The sequence below is a fragment of the Scomber scombrus genome, chromosome 5 (assembly GCF_963691925.1).
Source record: "Scomber scombrus chromosome 5, fScoSco1.1, whole genome shotgun sequence".
NCBI lineage: Eukaryota > Metazoa > Chordata > Actinopteri > Scombriformes > Scombridae > Scomber > Scomber scombrus.
The window spans coordinates 21110702-21130268 of NC_084974.1; the positions used below are offsets into that span (position 1 = coordinate 21110702).

At 38.2% G+C, this 19567-nt stretch overlaps 1 protein-coding gene across 1 annotated transcript in view; it reads left to right on the plus strand.

The window, feature by feature from the left end:
- The window catches only part of gbe1b (glucan (1,4-alpha-), branching enzyme 1b), an 84131-nt gene that overhangs the window by 23090 nt on the left and 41474 nt on the right, over positions 1-19567 (plus strand). The window contains exons 8-10 of the mRNA XM_062419610.1: positions 6880-6995; positions 9342-9469; positions 9782-9880. Of these exons, the coding sequence (XP_062275594.1) occupies positions 6880-6995; positions 9342-9469; positions 9782-9880 (343 nt within the window). The remainder of the gene's footprint in view (positions 1-6879; positions 6996-9341; positions 9470-9781; positions 9881-19567) is intronic.

The window sequence follows — 19567 nt, forward strand, 5'->3', positions numbered from 1 at the left end:
GGCAGAAATCATGTCTTGAATATGACTTTTGTAAAGTCTAAAATGCGCTAGCATTTAAACTGTGAAATCAATGAAAATCACAAGTGTACACATGGAAAGACATGGAGGAAAGCAAAGAATCTTCCTGCTGATAAACGGCAGGCTTTTATTTTAAAGAAACAGAGCAGAAACAATAAAAAAAAAATCTTTCTCCCCTTGGAGCATTTATGCTTTTACATTCTACGACCTACTTTGGGCTATAGCTGGGTGCCCGGCGTCTGTCTGATCAATCAATGAACTCACACTTGAAGTGTCAACTCAGTCCAAATGCAGTAATTTCAGTATTAAGTACCCATGAGTTATTCCCCCTGCCCCATCAACTCACACAGCAAGGGGAAAAGCTGTTTTTCCCCTCTGGTGAGCTTCAGCTAATGAGCTCAACTTGGCTGTAGGTGTGCATGGCGGTTGGTTGGAGCTGCCTGTAGTGCTTCCAGTAGGTGCTGGATGGAGCCAGTGGTTAGGAACGTATAGCAGCTCTGCACCTTCATGCCCCTGAGCCCCTTAAAACTATCCGACAAATAGCAAAAAAGTTGAATTGCCGGAATATGTGAGAAAAGCCTTCTGATAGTAGTCAGGGGTTCCCTAACCCTTTATTGTCAATCTACCAACCATACATTCTTACAACATTTTGTTAATTATCACTCGCAAATTTGAAAATTAATTGTATGTTCATCTACCCTTGATGTGAATCATACATAAAATATAGTGCACACAATATAGGAAAGAAAGTTTAAGCAAGCAAGCAAGCCTTTTTGTAACAGATGCGGAATTCCATTATAATCAATACTAAGCAAGTAGTATGTGCTGTTTTAGCTGCCTGATATCACCATTTAACAAATAACCAGTATTTCTCCCTCAGTGAAGACTGTAAGGCAGCCCCCTCGCTTTGTTCTGGCTGCCAACCTCTTTTTGTAATTAACCAATCCCAAGAGGTGAGCAAATTGCAACACATGTTGTTGCCATTAGGTGGATAGCTAGAAGATTCAAGAGGTTCAACAGCTTTTATTTTCACATGCACAGAAACACAGCAGATGGCAACATTGAAAGCAGTGAAATTTGGCTTCTTCCAGCTCTAGCTCTAATTAGAATTTATAATTGGAACATAATAAACATATTCGAATGTAATGGATGTTTATTTCTTATAAATAAAAAGGATAAGGAGCGAGAGAGACAAATTAAAATATGGGCATATATACATTATATTGCACATTAGTGTGCAGGTGAAGTATTGCACATTCATGGTAAACAGATTAGTAATTGTATTGCACATAAGTGATGGTTGATGAATACTTGAGATGAAAAATATTAATATTATATTTAGTGTAGTAGGGAAGAGAGTGTTAGTGTTTGGTGGGGTGAGTTAAGTGTGTAGGAGCGGAAGAAAGAGACAGAGAAAGTTTGTGTGTGTGTGTGTGTGTGTGTGTGGTGTGTGTATGTACGTTCACAAAGTCCCAGAGTTAAACAGTCTGATGGCTTGAGGATAGAAGCTGTCTCTAAGCCTGCTAAGATCTGGCTCTGATGCTTTTCTACTGCTTGCCTGATGGGAGTGGTTCAAAGAGCTTATAGCTAGGGTTGTTTGCGTCCGTGATGATTTACCCAGCTTTCCTCATGCTCCTCTGGAGGTAGAGGTCCTGCACAGATCTCACTTCAGACCTGGTGACGAACTGAGCAGCTCTGCAGGGTTTTGTGGTGCTGCTCAGACTTGCTCCCATGCCCGGCTGTGATGCAGCCAGATAGGACACTCTCAATAGTGCATATGTTAAAGTTACAGGGTACGCTCCTGTCCTAGCCAAACCTCCTCAGTCTCCTGAGGAAGCGATAGGCTGGTTTGCAGTCCTCACCAATGACTCAGTATGAGCTGACCTCTTAGGAACCTGGATGTAGTTGGGGTTGTGTGCTTCATTCACTTTCCTGAAATCAAAAAACATCTCTTTTCAACATTGAGTTGTTGTTCTTACGCCATGATGTCGGGGAGCATACGTCCTCTCTGTAGGTTGACTTATCAGCCGCTGTGCAATGCTGTGCAAAGTATCAAGACTCATTTCTCATGCAATTCCAGCACAGAGCACATACCTCATTCTGATTGGCTCATTGAACCCTTTTCTTGTACTGGACTGCAATTTAGTTGGTATTTAATGGAAGGATTGAGAATGCGTGACAACTATACATTACTATTTTTTTGCATACAGACACAAAATAATACAATTTAAGGTATATCCTTTAACAATTTACCTTGCATATGTGTATGTAGTGTATCCATAACGATGCGCTTGATTAAACACTTCATGATTGAGTAAATAAATAAATCAGGCTTCAACCAAGAAATGTGAATTCATTGCAGGCGTCTCTCCTTTCAGTGTCTCTGTCCTGGACGCATTAATGGCTGCAGGGATTGGAGAAAAGTTTGAAATGCTTTAAATGAGGCACCTTATTTGTCCTTTTTGGTCCAACAAATGCACACCATCCATCAGGCTGTCTAGCGTCGTTGTTTGAGCATCACACTTCTTGTGGAATGACCTGTCAGCTTCTTAAATTTATTTGGTCTTATCTGCCGCTTACCTGTGATGTTGTGAAAACAGGGACTTAAATCTTTCTCTCTGCCATCATGACAAGTTGCCTTGACCCCTTATGCAAAATTGACTTCCAGAAACAGAGCGTTTTGATATCTGCACTGCTTGCAACCAGATGTAAATTCCATAATATGGGTCTTATTCATTTTCAGCTGGAGGAGGAAATAAGCTCTGATAAGGAGCAACTAAGCATGAAGATGATCTGGAGAAAAAAAAAAAAAAGTCTGCTATTTGAATTGGCTTGTGGTGACTTTTATAGCAGTGTGTGTGCTTGCAGGTAAAACAAGACCACATATGATAGATTACCTTATCTTACTCTACAAGCAGCAATATTAGAGCTTTACTCTATTAGGGCTCCCTAACAAGGTTTCACTGTCACTGCTGAGCTTTAGCATGAGGACAGTGTAATATGCAATTTGCTTTTGTATTAACACCACAGACCAAGTGATAACTTCATTGAACTGCATAGATAAGCGGTGTATTGCATCTGGTATAGAGATCTAACTTTCTCACTGTAATTGGACTTGATGATGAATGGCATTGTGGGTCCTAATGTGGCAGTATGGTTTCATCTCGGGCCTGTGGCTCTCACTGGCTATTATCTCCATCCCGTGAGGATACATTGTGTCTGAGCCTTTGTTGGCTCTGCGCAGTGGAGTGGAGGACCTAATCTATTTATCACAGGGCCTGCGTGACCACCCAGCCAGGCTGCTATATCGGATCATACCAGGCTCCCTTGTGCTCTTCCTCAAGGGAAGGAGGAAGCACCGATGTAACATGCAGCTTCACACCTGTCAAACAGTGCTGAGGTTGGTCGTTCCTGAGGGATGGAGCACAGAAGGGAACGCATTTAAATGTATTTTGGGTCATGGCTTACTTACACAAAAAAAAGAAAAAAATGTGGGATTTTGTCTTTTGCCATGGAAGATGTAATCCTCAGTGTTTAGTGTTTGTACATGCATGGGATGAATCAATGATACATTTTAAACAGGCGGTATTATTGAGAACGAGAATTGTCAAGTGTTTGGGTGGATTTCGCTGTTTTGAGATGTTATTGAAATTCTGCTGAAGCATGAATCTATGACTCATCACTGCTTCAACAACTTTTAGACGTGAGGAAATTGCATCATTCAAGCAAATAAATGTTGAACTGTTCTTCAGTGTGGTGTTGCAACTGGAAAAAAAAACCTAACAATATTCAGTATCTAACTTTTCTAACTTGAGGTCTGAATCAGATTTGTAAGCTGCTGTGTAGATATAAAGAGCTGACCCAGAGGAAAACTACATTTTTACATTTTTAATAACACAAATCACTAGAAATCCAGCCCTGCAGCATAACCTTTCTCAGCAATCATGTTATTCACTCTATTCATTCTTCTCTTGGATAGTAAATATTTACAGAAAACCATCTTGTACAATTATTTATTTCATTTTTTTTTTTGTTTTGGTTGCTCAAATGTCACAAGCTTATCATGCTGAGGCAGGACAAGTGGTGGACTATTGTCAGTTTCACTTATCCATCCAATCATATAATAGAGTATAACAAAAATAGGCATAAATGTTTTTTTTTGACAGCAGTAGTAACTCAAAACTGAATATTTGGACATGAGAAGACACTGATGACTGTGATTATATAAGAAGAGAACATTGGTGCATATATTGACTTTATTGCAAATGTTTCTGACCATTTTACATTGGTTAAGAAAACCATTACAATAATGTTTTATGTGTGCTGCCATACCAGTAAAACAATGTGGAAACTAGTGTTAGGGGAAAAAATACAGCATAGTATTGTGATATTTCGCGTGGCAACATTGTATCTATACATGGATGCCAAGTATTGATCTTTTATTATTTAAATTGAAAATAAAAATGTAAGTTTTTGGTTCCAGAATAATAAAATCAATTGCTTTTTCAGTCCACTAGATGGCTCGACTTTGTTTTCTGATGAGGTCAGCTGAGGTGACAGTCAGTGTGCAGGAGGAAGTTTTCCTTTGTTGACATAATTTGCCATTGAAAAAAGATAATGAATTGCAATATATTGCATCACATCACAATATATTTAAAATGGCAAGAATATCGTGACACAATTATCATGATAATATCATATTGTGGAACCTCTGGTGATTCCCACCCCTAGTGGAAACTGTAGTTTTATGCTCCATATGCTAACAATTTAATTGTCGTTTAAGTGTGTTAAAATCCCAGACATTTGGGGGATATTACCTACCACTGGTCCATAATGAATGTATAACCCATGTCATACTTACAAATACTTGAGTGTACATATTGACTGTAATCTGTATTGGAATGTCCATGTGAATTCCTTATAGACTAAGATCCAACAATAACTCTTGCACTTTTTGTGCAGAATCGGAGTGTTTGGAGTCAAACACAGGTTAATGATGTTATTTTATCATGCTATTAAAGAAAGTAATTTGCATTAGGGAATTTCAGCTTGGTTTGATTACATATCAGTTAAGTTAATATCACAAATAAACAGACTAGTCCACACAGCATCCCTCCCTCTGAATGCTCTATGTGAAGACTATAGTTAAAAGAGGCTAGGAAAATTATCACTGACCCCTCTCATTTCCCGTATTCATAATATGATCTGCTCCCATCAGGCAGACGCTACAGGGTTCCAATTAAATACAGGAAAAGATGCCTGCATAGGTATAAAAACATCTTTCATGGCTCTATCAGTGAATCTCCTAAACTCAGGACATTAGGAAGGTGTGAAATGAGGGGCTGTGTTGCACAAATTTGAATGCATTTAATGTCTGCACTTATCTGTGATATGCACTGTATGTTTAATACAGCACTATAATTGTATGTATTTTTTATGTGGCAGCGTTTATGTCCAAGACAAATTACCCTAGGGACAAATAAAGTAAACTCAAACCTTGTAAAATCATGAAATGTTAAAATTATAAAGCACGTACTGTAGTAGATAAATCCCAGAAACATACTTTTTTTTTTTAGAAACAACAATGAAAGAAACAGTTAATGAAGTCTTTTATTATATTCATTAACATGAAACCAGCTCTGCTTTGAAAACTCAATCTTTAGGTAAAAGCAAATGTTTGATAAAGAAAAATCTCATCAATGTGCTTCACAGACATACAGTAGATACTAATATATGCAAAATAATATGAAATAATAGGAATATGTATTGTATTCAGTTGTATATAGGTACACAATATTTATATTCCTGCAGCCATTGTTGGAGCTGAGTTTACAGATAGCATCTGAATCGTGAATTTCAGCCAGTTCATGTTTAATCAGTGTTACAAATGTGTCATTCCCCTCATATTCTCAGTGCTTTGCTGCTGCTTTCCTGCATGGCATCCATGTTTACAATGTTTCATTTGGTGCTCATTATGCACTATGCATAGAGACAACCAGATCTTGAGTTTTAACTGACGTTTCCATGGCAACACACCACTGAATAGGAAGAGGTAAGATGTATAGTGTACTTCGCCTTGGGTGGCTGTTCAGATCCGGATGACTTTCCCATCGCTCAGTCAGGAACGGGGACTGGGGCCATTCATGGAATCCACCTCCTCCAGCCTCCACCAACACAGTCCAGTCAACAGCCAGAGAAAGCATTTGCATGCTTTTGTAGCACACCGAGGGCAAGAGTACACAGCCAAAAGTTAAGCTTCCATATTTAGATAGTTTGTTTGTTTCCCCCATTTTTTCCACAGTGTTTGCCCTCCTGCTTGTAGGACAGAGGAGCTTGTCATACATTGAAGATGGAAGCCAAAGCGAGAAGAAGCGTATGATTTATCTCAACCTCAGGAGAGGGAACTCAATTCCCCTGCATGGTGTTTGTTTACCCAAGTGTAGCATGAAATCCTATCAGTTCAAATACACAGGGAAGGGCCTGGCTCTGCTAAACGCTTGCCCAGTGGTCATGCAAGTGGTCTGATAGAAATCAGGAAACTTGGCTGTGCACTATAAGCAGCTGATTTGTCATCCTGACAACTGGATACGTGAAAGACAGCGTCCACTCTGCAGCGTACAGTAGTTAATGAAAACACCATCTCCTGTCACTGACACTCCATCTCCAATATAATGAAGCTTTGCTTATCAATATGTGAATGTCCTGTAGCGGTGAAAATTAATCTCTGGTGCCTAAAGTGCATGATGAGATGTGTGAATAATTCACAGCTTCTTGTTTATCTGACCTTGAGAGTGTGTGTGTGTCTGTGTGTCTGTGTGTCTGTGTGTCTGTGTGTGTGTGTGTCTGTGTTTGTTTTTCTAGTTGGGAAGTGCTGCGGTTCCTATTGTCAAACCTGCGCTGGTGGATAGAGGAATATCGCTTTGACGGCTTCAGATTCGATGGAATTACCTCGATGCTGTACCATCACCATGGCATCGGTAAGCCTGGTCTACATTATGTGTATCTATCATGTCAGGACTGGGTGTGTGTAAATGTGCATCCTCCTCTCCTATAAACCACATAGTTTGAATTTCAATTTACATTAAAGTATTAAAGGCCTAGAAAAGTTTAAATGAGAGGCCTTTCTCATCTCATGAGTTAATTATTTATTATTGTCTGCCATGGGATGTTTCATTTAAAAAATACACATGGTCACTATTTCTACTAATGGCCTTTTGTGTTGTACGGTAGTGTAACTGTGGCCTCAAACATTTTCAAAAGGCTCAAGGAGGAGTAAAAACATTTTTTACAAATGATGTCTTTTATTTATTTAGATTAGTGAAAATGTCTTTAAACCACTGAATTTAAAAATGAGATCCTTACAGTCAGAACAGCCACTGGTTGGTTGACAAAGTCAGCTCCTCTGTTTTAAATTAGCTAAACCTTCTGAATGGAGGTGTAATTTTATGTGATGCAATGTTACTTGTTAGGAGAGGTTTCTAGGACATTCTTTTAGTGAGGAGTGCCAATCAACTTTAGCTCAAAAGTTGACTGAAAATGTTTTGTGAGGATGGAAATGCATTTGACATGTTTGTCAGGGCTTCAGGATACACACAATGGGCCTCTTGCAAGAATACATTTTGTATTCTTATCCTGAAGCTCCTTTTTTTCTGTGAGGCATTGCAAGTTGAAACAAGCTTTCTCAACTTCACAAACTTAAAACTTGTCATAAATCGCTTGTTTCAACACAATGAACATCACCTCTTCATAAGTTGGTGCCAGTTAATAAGATGTGATCATTAGAATAATTTATGTCCCTAAAACTGCTGGATAAAGAACTGTCATTCACAAGAAGTGTTGCCAAAGAGTAACAACTAGATTTTTACAAATTCAAATTAAAAAAAAAAATCTATATCAAATATATATAATATATATTATCTGAAGGCAAATTTATGGAAGTATATATATATATATATATATATATATATATATATATATATATATATACTATATAGTATATAGTAATATAGCGCTTGGGGGGCTCTTTCGTACCATCAGCCATCAGACTGTACAACACCACAGCTCCCAGTACCTCCTACCCACACTAATGTTTGTATATTTATTGTATATAGTGTTTTGAGATGGTTTTATTGTTTATTTAATCTGATTTTAATTTTTTTTTTAAATTTTCTTTTACTTTTGGAAATTCTGTTATGTCAATTTTGAATTTCCCAAATAACATAAACATACAGTATGTATGCTTGTTACCTTTACAAATGTAACTGAACAATCACTTTTTTTATTGGAAAATACAGAACACATTTAACACATTTTGAATATACAGAAAAACTAGAATCGACAGTCATTGTTGTAGTAGTCACACAGTCTGTATTATGGTAAATATAGCTTATATAGCGCCTTTCTAGTCTTTTCGACCACTCAAAGCGCTTTACAATACATTTCATTCACCCCATTCACACCCATTCATACACTGATGGCAGGAGCTACCACGCAGGGTGCCAACCTGCACATCAGAGGAAGCTAATCATTCATACACATTCATACACCGTTGGCACAGCAACGGGAGCAATTTGGGGTTAAGTGTCTTGCCCAAGGACACATCGACATGTGGACTGGAGGAGCCGGGAATCGAACCGCCAATCTTCCAATTGGTGGACGACCGCTCTACCTCCTGAGCCACAGCCGCCCCATGTATTATATCATTTTCTGATGAATCTCATTGAGAATATTACTAATTCTGCTTAGTGCTAATTATTCTCCTTGATTAATATTAATCCTTGAAGTGGCATCTTACTGTGTACCTCTTGTACTTGTGAATGAAAAAAGACACTACTGTGAAATGCATGTTTTATAAAGTGCCCTGAAAAAATATCCAACAATGGCACAAAATATGTAGTATTTATGGTAGTGTTACACCACTTGCTACTAACAATCCCACAGCATGTTATATTTAATGATTCAAAAATTACCTTTGTGTGATTCAAACCTGTTGATGATGAAAAGGATGATTTAATCATGCCTGAAGTCTTTAGTGCTAATTAGAGAAAACTATTTAGTGTATAGACAATGAGTGAGTGATTTTGGGTGCAGCCACTGTTTTTGCATTAAACTGTAACAATCCAAAGGTTAGAATAGTGAAATAAGGTCTTTTTAAAATGTGAGTATTGTTATTATACATTAGATGTATGTTTTAAAGTTGACTACAGCGCCGAAATGTAAAAAAACTGTAGCAGCACTTAAAAATAGAGGAGTGAAGGATTTCTTAAGTTTAATTTGGGTGGAAAACATGACGTGTGTTGACTGTGTGCACGTTTGCTCCTCAGGCATCTCCTTTTCAGGGGACTACAGCGAGTACTTCGGCCTACATGTGGACGAAGACTCTTTGACTTACTTGATGCTCAGTAATCACATTCTTCATACCCTTTATCCTGACTGCATCACCATTGCTGAGGTAAAAAAAAAAAAAAACTTTGCCACACACACATTCAGCATCCACTTATTTTGCAATGACACTGCCCAAAGCTACTATTAATTAAAAGCACTTATTCATTAGGCATAGCTTACTTACATATTCATTGGTGTAATTAAGAAGTAATGCAAAAGGAAATGGGATGTCACTCTTTTTTGGCCTGTGGTGTAGGATTTTCACCTGATAATATGTGAGTTGCTGAGTGGTATTGATGTGATCTTGGCTGACTGCTGGGAAAGAAACCTGTGCACACAAAGAGAAAATGTGATATGACATAGTGTGACTTCTCTGCAGGATGTGTCAGGGATGCCTGCTCTCTGCAGAGCAGTGGAGGAGGGAGGACTTGGTTTTGATTACCGACTAGCTATGGCCATTCCCGACAAGTGGATTCAGGTGAGATGACTTTCTTTTTTTTCTTTTTTTAATCGCCTCTTTCTTTTCTTCAACCCACAGCAACTTTATAAACTCTTTGTTCTAGTATTGAAATTCCGGCAACAAATCAAGAGAAAAACGAAAGTGTTTGCTTTAAAACCACGGATGAAAAAACAAAGGGAAAGACAGGTCTTGTTAGCATTAAACACTCTTGTGCAATATTATAATTGTAGACTGTTGCTAAGCTTTTGAGCCTTTTAAGAAGCTTGTGAAAGTGTAAAACTTGTTTAGCAATATACAGTAGGGACACAATGATCTTCCCCTGTATTTCTAGTGGAAAAATAGGAACAAATGTATCAACAAGCATCTTGAATATAGTGTCACGCACTGTTAATGTGGGGATGCTTGAAGTTCTTGTTTACATTCAAGACAAGAAAAACTAGACGTCAGCAAAATGCACTTCACAATGCACTTAAATGTCAATCAATACAAAGGTTATTTTTATGAGGCCTATAACATTTGTTTTTTGTGGTATAGAGATATTTATTTACTGTAACTTGGTGTGGGGCTGCAGTTAGTGGTGTTCTATGTCATATAGGCTTTAGCCTCAAAGGCTGCAGAATAGACCCCACTTTATTTATTTATTATATGTTGTAGGGCTGCAGTTAGTGATATTTTTGTATCAGCTACACTTTGCTGGTCAATTTGGTTTTGATTTGAAGAATTAACTGATTACAGTAATACCAACAATACTATACAGTAAAAAGAAAATGGAATGGAAAATTGAAAGTGCTTTACATAAAATTTCACAAAAACCTCATTTAAATTCAATGCAACAAAGTAGATTACATTTTTCAATAAGCAAAGCTACAACAATTTGAATACCAAACAAACTGAGGGATAACATGGTGATATCATGCTTTTTTTACCTCTAATTTATAAGCAATTGTATTCTATTCCTATGAAACAGGTCATAACGAACAGATTTCTACATTCACTGTCAAGTGTCAATTGAAGTACCACATTCACATGACATTCACAGAGGGACACATAAATGTAAACAAGTCCCTTGGTTTTCAGAGAACAGCAGTCTAAAGTCTCTTCATGTGTGAAGAGAATCTGCACTTGAATCTTTTTTTTTTTTTTCAACCTGGAGCTGTGAGAGGATTTTTATCAAGCTGAAGAACGTCTTTGTGATTTCTCTAAAGCAGTATTAATTTATTTTTCTTCTTTTCCCTTCTTAATCCTACCTGCTGTGTGAAAGGGAAGGTCATTATTTATACCCTCAAACAGAGTTGTGAATAAATGATGGAAGAGACATAATTGTTATTGAAAATAAAAGCATTTGACTTATTCATTCACAGTGACCTTTTTCTTAGATCAGTGATTATTCCGAGTCCTTTGCATGGATGTACAGTGGAGTTCAAAAGTCTGAGACCACATAGAAAGTCTGTCATTTTTCTGAGGATTCAGATACAATTAAAAAAAGTTATGACATATACAATTAAGGAGACATTTTTTTATTTTGTATTTTTTATTTACTATTTTTAGGTCTGCAATCAAATGTAAGAACATTTCTGGCATTGAACAATTTAACCCTTTGTACAGAAGGTCAGATTGCCTTGAGTTGTATCGCTTCCATTGAAGTGTTCAGATGACACTCGGGTGGATTTGATGTACTCATCAGAGGCTCGTTCAAGTAACTTGACTTGCAGTCACTGTTCACCTGTTATCAATATGGCTGTGCCTCAAGTTTCCAACAGATTAAGTAGCATTGTGATAGTAGGAAATGTGGCATAAGAACTGTGAAATTGTTATTCTAAGCAAAGAGGGGTTTTCTCACCATCAAATCATGGCTTAGACTAAAGGTTTCTGGGGGGACAGTGCTTGTAACTCTAAAACACTTTGCAGAAACTGCTTCAGCTGTATCCAGAGCACGATCAGGCAGACCAAAAGTGACCACACCATCAGAAGATCAATATAACAAGCTTAGTTCCCTCGGAGATAGAACAGCAACTTCAGCACAGATACAGAATTTGTAAATAGAGAACGCAAGACTCCAATCAGCAAAAGTACAGTCAGAAGAAGGCTGTGTTGTAGTAGTCTCACAGGACGAGAAGCAGTTTCTAAACCACTTCTCAGGAGGGGAAACAAGGCCAAAAGCTTGGGGTGGGCTAAGAAATAGCAACATTTCACAGTGGATTTACTGATGAATCCAAGTTTGAGATTTATGGGAGTAACAGAACCCACATTTAAACATGGTGGTGGTAATATTCAAGTCTGGGGGTGTTTTGCTGGATTTGGACACCTGCAAGACGAGGCAGGTTTATTTGTATAGCACATTTCCACAACAAGGCAATTCAAAGTGCTTTACATAAAACAGAAAAGGTATCAAGATAGAATGCAAAAGCAACACAAGGCTATATGAAAAGACATCTGAATACAATTTGCACCGAATTGACTACACCCTGACCAAAGAGAAGTATCATTCTTCAGAGACATACTACACTGTCTGGTATCCATCTATGTGGAGGAGGAGTCATACTGCAGCAGGTTAATGACCCTAAACACACCTCAAAGCCTTGCAAAAACTACTTGAAGACCAAAGAAAACCAAGGAGTCCTGACTGTCATAGACATTCCATTTTCCACAGTCACCTGGTCTCAAGCCTATTGAACATTTATGTGGGCACTTGAAGACTGACAAAGCTGTGACATCCAAAGCTTTTTGAAACATAGTCAAATCGTGTTTGGGTAACATGGGTCATCAGGATAGACACCATCCTGTGGAATCTATGCCAGCTTTGGTCATTAAAGCAAAAGGGGAAAATATGTTAAATATTCTGAATATGAAAGTACTTTTCTTTTTTTTTAACTCAAATTATTAACTGATATTCTCATTTGTAATGAAAAAAACAAATGCAAAATAAAAGTATCTTGACTTAGCTGTGTCAGACTTTTGGACCTTACTAGTACATTTTCATTTGCGAGTGGGAAGAAAGACAAGCTTTAATAATGTTAACGTGAAGGTCATCTATTCACTGATCCAGACTAAAATGTCTTTTGAGTTGTTGTTTTTTTTGTTTTTTTTCTTAAGTGGTGCATTTGAGTAGGTTGACAGTCAGCTTAACATTTCACTTTGATTCATTATTCAGTCTGAAATGTCTGTCCTTGCCGTAGCTTTACATGATGTCAAAGCAAAGGTTATTTTTAAAGTTTGAATTCAACACTCTGTTTATTCTCCTCAACCAGTCAGACAACCTGCGTGGAATCAGTAACATTTCTTTCCCAACAACAAATCCTCGTCCTAGCAGCTTTATCATCATCCACTCTGTTACAGGGAAAGTACAGAGGATGATTTCAGTCATCATGAATTGAAGAAGGGCCTTTTTTTCCCTTATTACTACTAGGGACGGAAAGCCATGAAGAAATGTTTTTAATTGAAATGATGGAGTTTCCATTAATGCATTTGAATAACTGGCAACAGAGCGTGACAGTTTATAGTCAAAAAATGTTTTATACTATGCTGAGAAAAAGCATGTTTGGAAGAGAGAGGTCTCATGGGTAGAACCAGTTTTCTCGCCTACTGTCAGAGCTTTTGAGTTTTTTCCATGTTTCAAGAAGGTTACCATCAGTCATACTATATACAATAAGGTGTAGCTATATGCTCTGCTATCTTTCTGACAAAACCTGTCTAATGTGTGCATAGTCAAACAGAAAAACATACAGACAAACATCTACTAAACAAATACATTGAACAGTCAATATGGCAAAGTACAAAAGCACTTCAGATGTGTATTCATCTGGACTGACACACTTAAAGTATATGATATGCTGATAAATGCTTCATTTCATGCTGATAAAATATTGTTTCATAATGAATGTGCTGCTGTTGACTTGCAGTAGTGGATGCAGAAGATACAGAGTTACGCTTTAACTGTTGGTAGGCTTACAGTTAATGTGACACTTACTACATTATATTATATTATTATTTTATTTAATCTCTATAATAACAGTAGCTATACTTTATTATTACAGTTCTTCTGTCCTCTCTTCAGTTTCAGATATCAGCCTATCTTTGAATGGTAGTAGCTCAAAATGCTAGCAAAATGAGACTTGAAAGTTGTTCATTTTTAACTTAAATGCTTTAATATTATATTAAAATAATTTAATGTGACTTTACTTAACAGAGCATATGACATTAAAGGGAAAATATCTTCACTGCTGTCCACATTTATGTAATGCTTTACATTTCATACATACTTGAAACCCGAATTTAATTTGGGCAGACCTGCTGGAAAAGGTTTTGATCTGGGAGGATGTGACTTTTTCTTCCTCATGTAACCTCACTTTATGATTAAGACTGATTCATAATTTTATATAAAGTCTATGGGTCTATAAATTGGAGCTGTAACACTAGATTTTACATATGAAATACACCATTACCCAGAACAACAAATGATGATAAAGATTTACAATTTTTTTTGATAATTACTAATCACACACATTTTGGAAGGGTGATAGCAAAAGCAGAAACTTGACTTTTTAAAAGGGCAACTTTACAAAAACAACTTGAATATTGAATATCACTAGTGAAATAGAAGCAGCACTTTCTATCACTGATCATTACTGGAAAACATGAAAACATCGCTGAATGATGTGTTGCCGTCCAGTGCTGCTTCAGACTGGATGGGAAATTCTGGGCACCAAATATTCTCCATCCTTACACAACAACTGTTGAAGCACCCTTTAGCTTGCCACTTCAGCCCAAACTGCCACTGCGAAAGTACTTAATGGCCCACAATGGGAAAACATTGTTTATAACAGTGTAGCCACTAGGTATGAAAGTCCATAACTGTATGATGTTGACGCTGTGCAACACAGGGTAAGAACATATATATCCAGCCATCCATCCAGAGATAAATAAAGGCTATTATATATTTCCTTATCTGAAAGTTTGTTTTGATCCTGTTTGTTGTTATGTCACCAACATCCCGCCGTACATCTGCAGACGTGCTCTCTCAGAAAGCTTTGTTGCTACCCTGTTCTGGTGCAATGTTTACTTCTTCTGGAGAACTTGGATAAATTCACTGGAATCTGCTCATAATTTATTTTACAGGCCTCCTTGGAGTTTTCCTCAAAGCCTTTATTAATGAAGTTAAAAATTAAAAATGCTACCAATTCATCATTAGTATGCAACAGTGTTTTTATGAAATCAGCAAATATTACTTTAGAAAGTACGGTTGTAGGGAAGCCTACAGGCAGAAGGTGATCTCTGGGGATGTGTGTGTTTAGGTTGGCTGCTGGATTAATGTGGATTGTTTCGTGTGTGTGTGTGTGTGTGTGTGTGTGTGTGTGTGTGTGTGTGTGTGTGTGTGTGTGTGTGTGTGTGTGTGTGTGTGTGTGTGTGTGTGTGTGTGTGTGTGTGTGTGTGTGTGTGTGTGTGTGTGTGTGTGTGTGTGTGTGTGTGTGTGTGTGTCTAGAGCAAGTTGAAGCCTTTCCTTGTTTGATATTGGAGAAAAAATGCTGCTTGCTGAATGCAAGAGGTAATATATTGTAAGATTCATGTAAAGTTCTGCCTTTTTATCAACAAGCCCAAACTGAAAGTTATATTTACTCATATTTTGGTGAAGAAGAAGAGCAGAGTGTGTGACCTCGGCACCGCAGCATGCATCCTCTCACACTACAGTTTCTTGTGTTTCTCGATGGGGGAAGCCTATGCATCGTTAATCAAGTCTGTCTCTCACAGCGGTGGGTTTTTACTCAGTAGCAGGGATGGAGGGAGGAGAGGAGAGGAGCAGAGGAAAGGAGGGAGGGGGAGTGAGAGAGATAGTCCCAGACTTGACCTTCCTCGTTGATGCTTGCACTAGCTGTGCAGCAAACAGTGCTGTACCGCTGAGACGCAAGTATCCTCCACGGTAACCAGAGGTTTCACAGGATTATTCTCGGGACGCCTCTGGAGAGGTTGTTGCTGCTTTTACTTTTCAAACAATATTGCTTGCAATGCAATATTCGCTTAGATACTTCTTCTGGTTGCATTTTTTCAATTAAATTTGTTGCCTCCCTGAGGAGACTTGACTTGAATCGTAAAGCTGAAGGAAAGCAAGTGAGCAGCGAAATTCATGTATTTCTGTGCAGGGAGGCATTCATATGAACATGCCTTGGTATAGTCAGTGAAGTGCACTCAGGGCTAGCCTTGCCTCTTCTCACAGAGTGTCAATTAGGGAAGGATTTGAATGGACTGAAGTGGAGCCTCCAGTGAGGTGTGTGTTGCAGAGAAGGAGACATGGGAGGACTGGCATTCAGGAAGACAGACAGACAGAAAAAAACAGAAGGAAAGAGAGACAAAGAGTCAGAGCCACAGAGCTGTGAGCTTATTTATAGATTCACATGTGTGCACGAATACATCTCTCTCAGTTCCTCGAGCAGGGCCTCACACTGTGTTTTGTCCTCAGCATGACTGATTGATATGACTCATTTACTGGCTGCAGAAGGCCTTTAGGACCAACAGGCTGTGAAAAATTAAGATATCCTAATGAGAAGACCAGATAAGGCGCATAGCACAAGTTTGGATGATTCAATCTGATTATAACCATAAAATGCTGTCACTCCTAATGGATAATGTTACAAAAGCCCTCTAATTTAACAAGCACCCTTCCCTCCAGCTACAATAGATTGAGATGTAATTGAAACAATTAGAGGAGGAGGAGGTAGAGGGCTCGCTGGTCGCAGCTAGGATAAGAGAATGCAATGTGGAGAATTCTCCGGCATCCCTCTGCTTCTCTTAGCTCTTCAACTTGAATGACCTCCGAGTCAATTGTCCCATTTTTTTGTTTCTGTTCCTCCATTTATTTTAATTGAATGAAAATATAAGACTGCACAGCTCTCTCCTTATTAGTTTGAGAAATCCATTTCTGGTCCACATACTTTGCTCTGTCGATCATACTGGAAACACTTTCAATTAACATAAGTTAATAAAATTCAGGCTGCAGGCAAGCAATGATGGACTACAGTTTGTTTACGTAAACATGTCAGCAGCTTCACCTCCAGTCTTTAAAGGGCGCCCACTCTCTTTGACCCCCTCGCCTGGCGTCACCCACCGCTCGTCTTCTATATCGGCAGTGTTACGGCTTCATCTTGCTTTATTTTATCAGCTAATTGCCCTCTGAGGCATCCCTGTATGGTGTTAACTGGTGATGCAGGATTTAGACAGCAAACGCTTCTTCAGTGTGGCTTATTACAGGAAAACTGAGGTGAGCTAAAGAGTGGCTTTCAGTTGAGTGATGACTCCGGCAAAGACATCTGTGTGGGCAGAAAGTTCATTAATTTTCCAAAATGTAAATATATACACACATATATGTATGTATATATAAAATTTGGACACACTTTCCCATTCATTTGAATGAGAAAGTGTGTCCAAACATTTGACTGCAACTGTACATATATATATATATACAGTATAGTGAGGCATTAGCTTGATCCTAGGGATTGAGTGTTATACAGTACACCTTGCTTCTCTACTCACCTCTGGGGGCGGCACGGTATGTGTGAAGAGATGATGTCCCCATAGCAACGTAAAACTCAAACACAGTGTTTGCAAAGACAGGAGAGGCAGGATGCTCGGGCAAGAGCTTCACACTAAACACATCTCTGCCAAAGTCCTTCCCAGCACCGTGCAATGGTAGTAGAGAGGCTCTTGAATCAGTCACAGCATGTCAGTTTGCAGTGAGATGACCTCATCTTGTACTGCGAGATTTTTTAAATTGTATTTCTGGCTCTGGCTAATTAATCTGGGCACTCTGGTGGCTCCTGACAGCAGGCTTGTAAAGTAAGATTTGTGCACTTCTCATTATCATTGATGAAGTGGAGTGTCAGCGGTGCCAGTGAGCTCAGCTGGTTGGGGCTGATGTGGGTGAGCCGGTGGTAGAGAAGTCGTCAGCCCAGTCACCCCTGTATCAGCGCCGACAATCCCACTGCCAAATTAATTGCTTCCAGACCACTTTTGCAGTTGAATTGAATTGTAATGATTCATAAGAAAGTGTAAAATGTCTGCTTGCACGTGGATGAGGAGGCGGCAAGGATGATCTCGGGGGGTATATCCTGCAGTTTCCAATGTTTAGCTTTTATATTGAAGCTGGTGAGGAAAAAATTCAGTTTCACATACTGACCTGGGGTATTATTTGAGATGTTACCAAACCATCTGCCTTAATAAATCACTTTTCATTCAGGAAAAGGTTTTGAGAAGGTCTTGACCCATACCTTGATGTCTAAGAAATTGTATTTATTATCTATTCATAGTATTGATATTTTTCACACGTGTTTATGTATGTATCTTATAAATATGTAGCTCATAACTCCTTGATTGTTGACTGGACTGCAACAGCAGCACCAGCCCTACACACTCCAAAGACTGTCATTGACCAACTGTGTGAGCCACTGACTGAGTGATGCAGTTAGACTATTGATTGGCTGAAGCTAATTATCCCAGAATGCATTCCAAATCAACCAATAGCAAGCAGTAATGACAGAGATTAAGCTGTTGTAATTTCCGTTGTAGGACTGTTAATATGTCTGTTTTTGACCAAGTCTTGTTTCAGTCCATTTTCAGACCTTCACTCATTTTTTTAGTCAGCCTTCAAAGGACTATCATTTATCTTATGGTCATACTTATCTTTAACAATATACCATCACAGTAAATGTAAGGCTTTAATTGTAAAGCCATTTATTTTGTGTTGAACATTCATTAAAAACAAGCAGCTCATTCACAGTGCCAAATAATTAATGCTTTTCTAAGCATTTTATTTCATTTATTAATCCTTTCTTTTTTGATTGTACAGTGTGTATTCTACCTGTCCTTTTCCTTCTTATTTTCTTACATCTTGGGGAGGACTTTGTGTAAGCCCCATTGGCATTGTTCTCCCTTGCACATATCCAGTTAGTTTTAATATTGTAGGTCTTTTTTGAAAAACATCTTTTCAAGACCTAGATTCAGCACTACATTATTTTTCTAAAATATTTACCCACACTGCTGACAGTAATGCTCCTTTACAAAATGTTTAGAATAAAACATGATCAAACCCTTGGTTTTCTCCTGAACTTGTTCTAGCTATACATAATAGAAATAAACTTTTTTCTATTGCTAGAGCTTCTGGCACAGACACTCACTGGCAGAACTTTCGACAGCAGAGGAATAGTGTCATCACCTTGTAAAAGAAAAGCTAAATCCAGCAGTTACTTATCTGCCCTCTCAAAGTGCTGCAGTAATGGAACCACAAAACCACCAGAAATGTGTAAAAGAACACATCCCCCACACTGCTACTACCAATAATTAAAGGTGAAAACGAGCCCAGTGCTAATAAAAGTGACATAATTGAAGCTTTTAATAACCATTTCATTGCATAATGTGACATGAAAACCTGTCCATACACACTGTGAAAGAAAAAACTCACAAAATCCCAACTTCAACCATAATAGCATGTTTTCACTCAGAACCTGCCAAATACAGCACACAGAGGTATAACACATTAGTAAACTTAAACACAGGAAAGTCTCTTTGTTGAGGATAATTTTCACTTACAGCTGCTGTTATTACTGCACCACATGAACACATTTTTAATTCAACCCTAAGGCAAAATTATCTAACCTTATGGAAATCAGCTTCCATTGCATAAAGGTGGTAACACAACTATCAACCTATATCCAAGCTGTC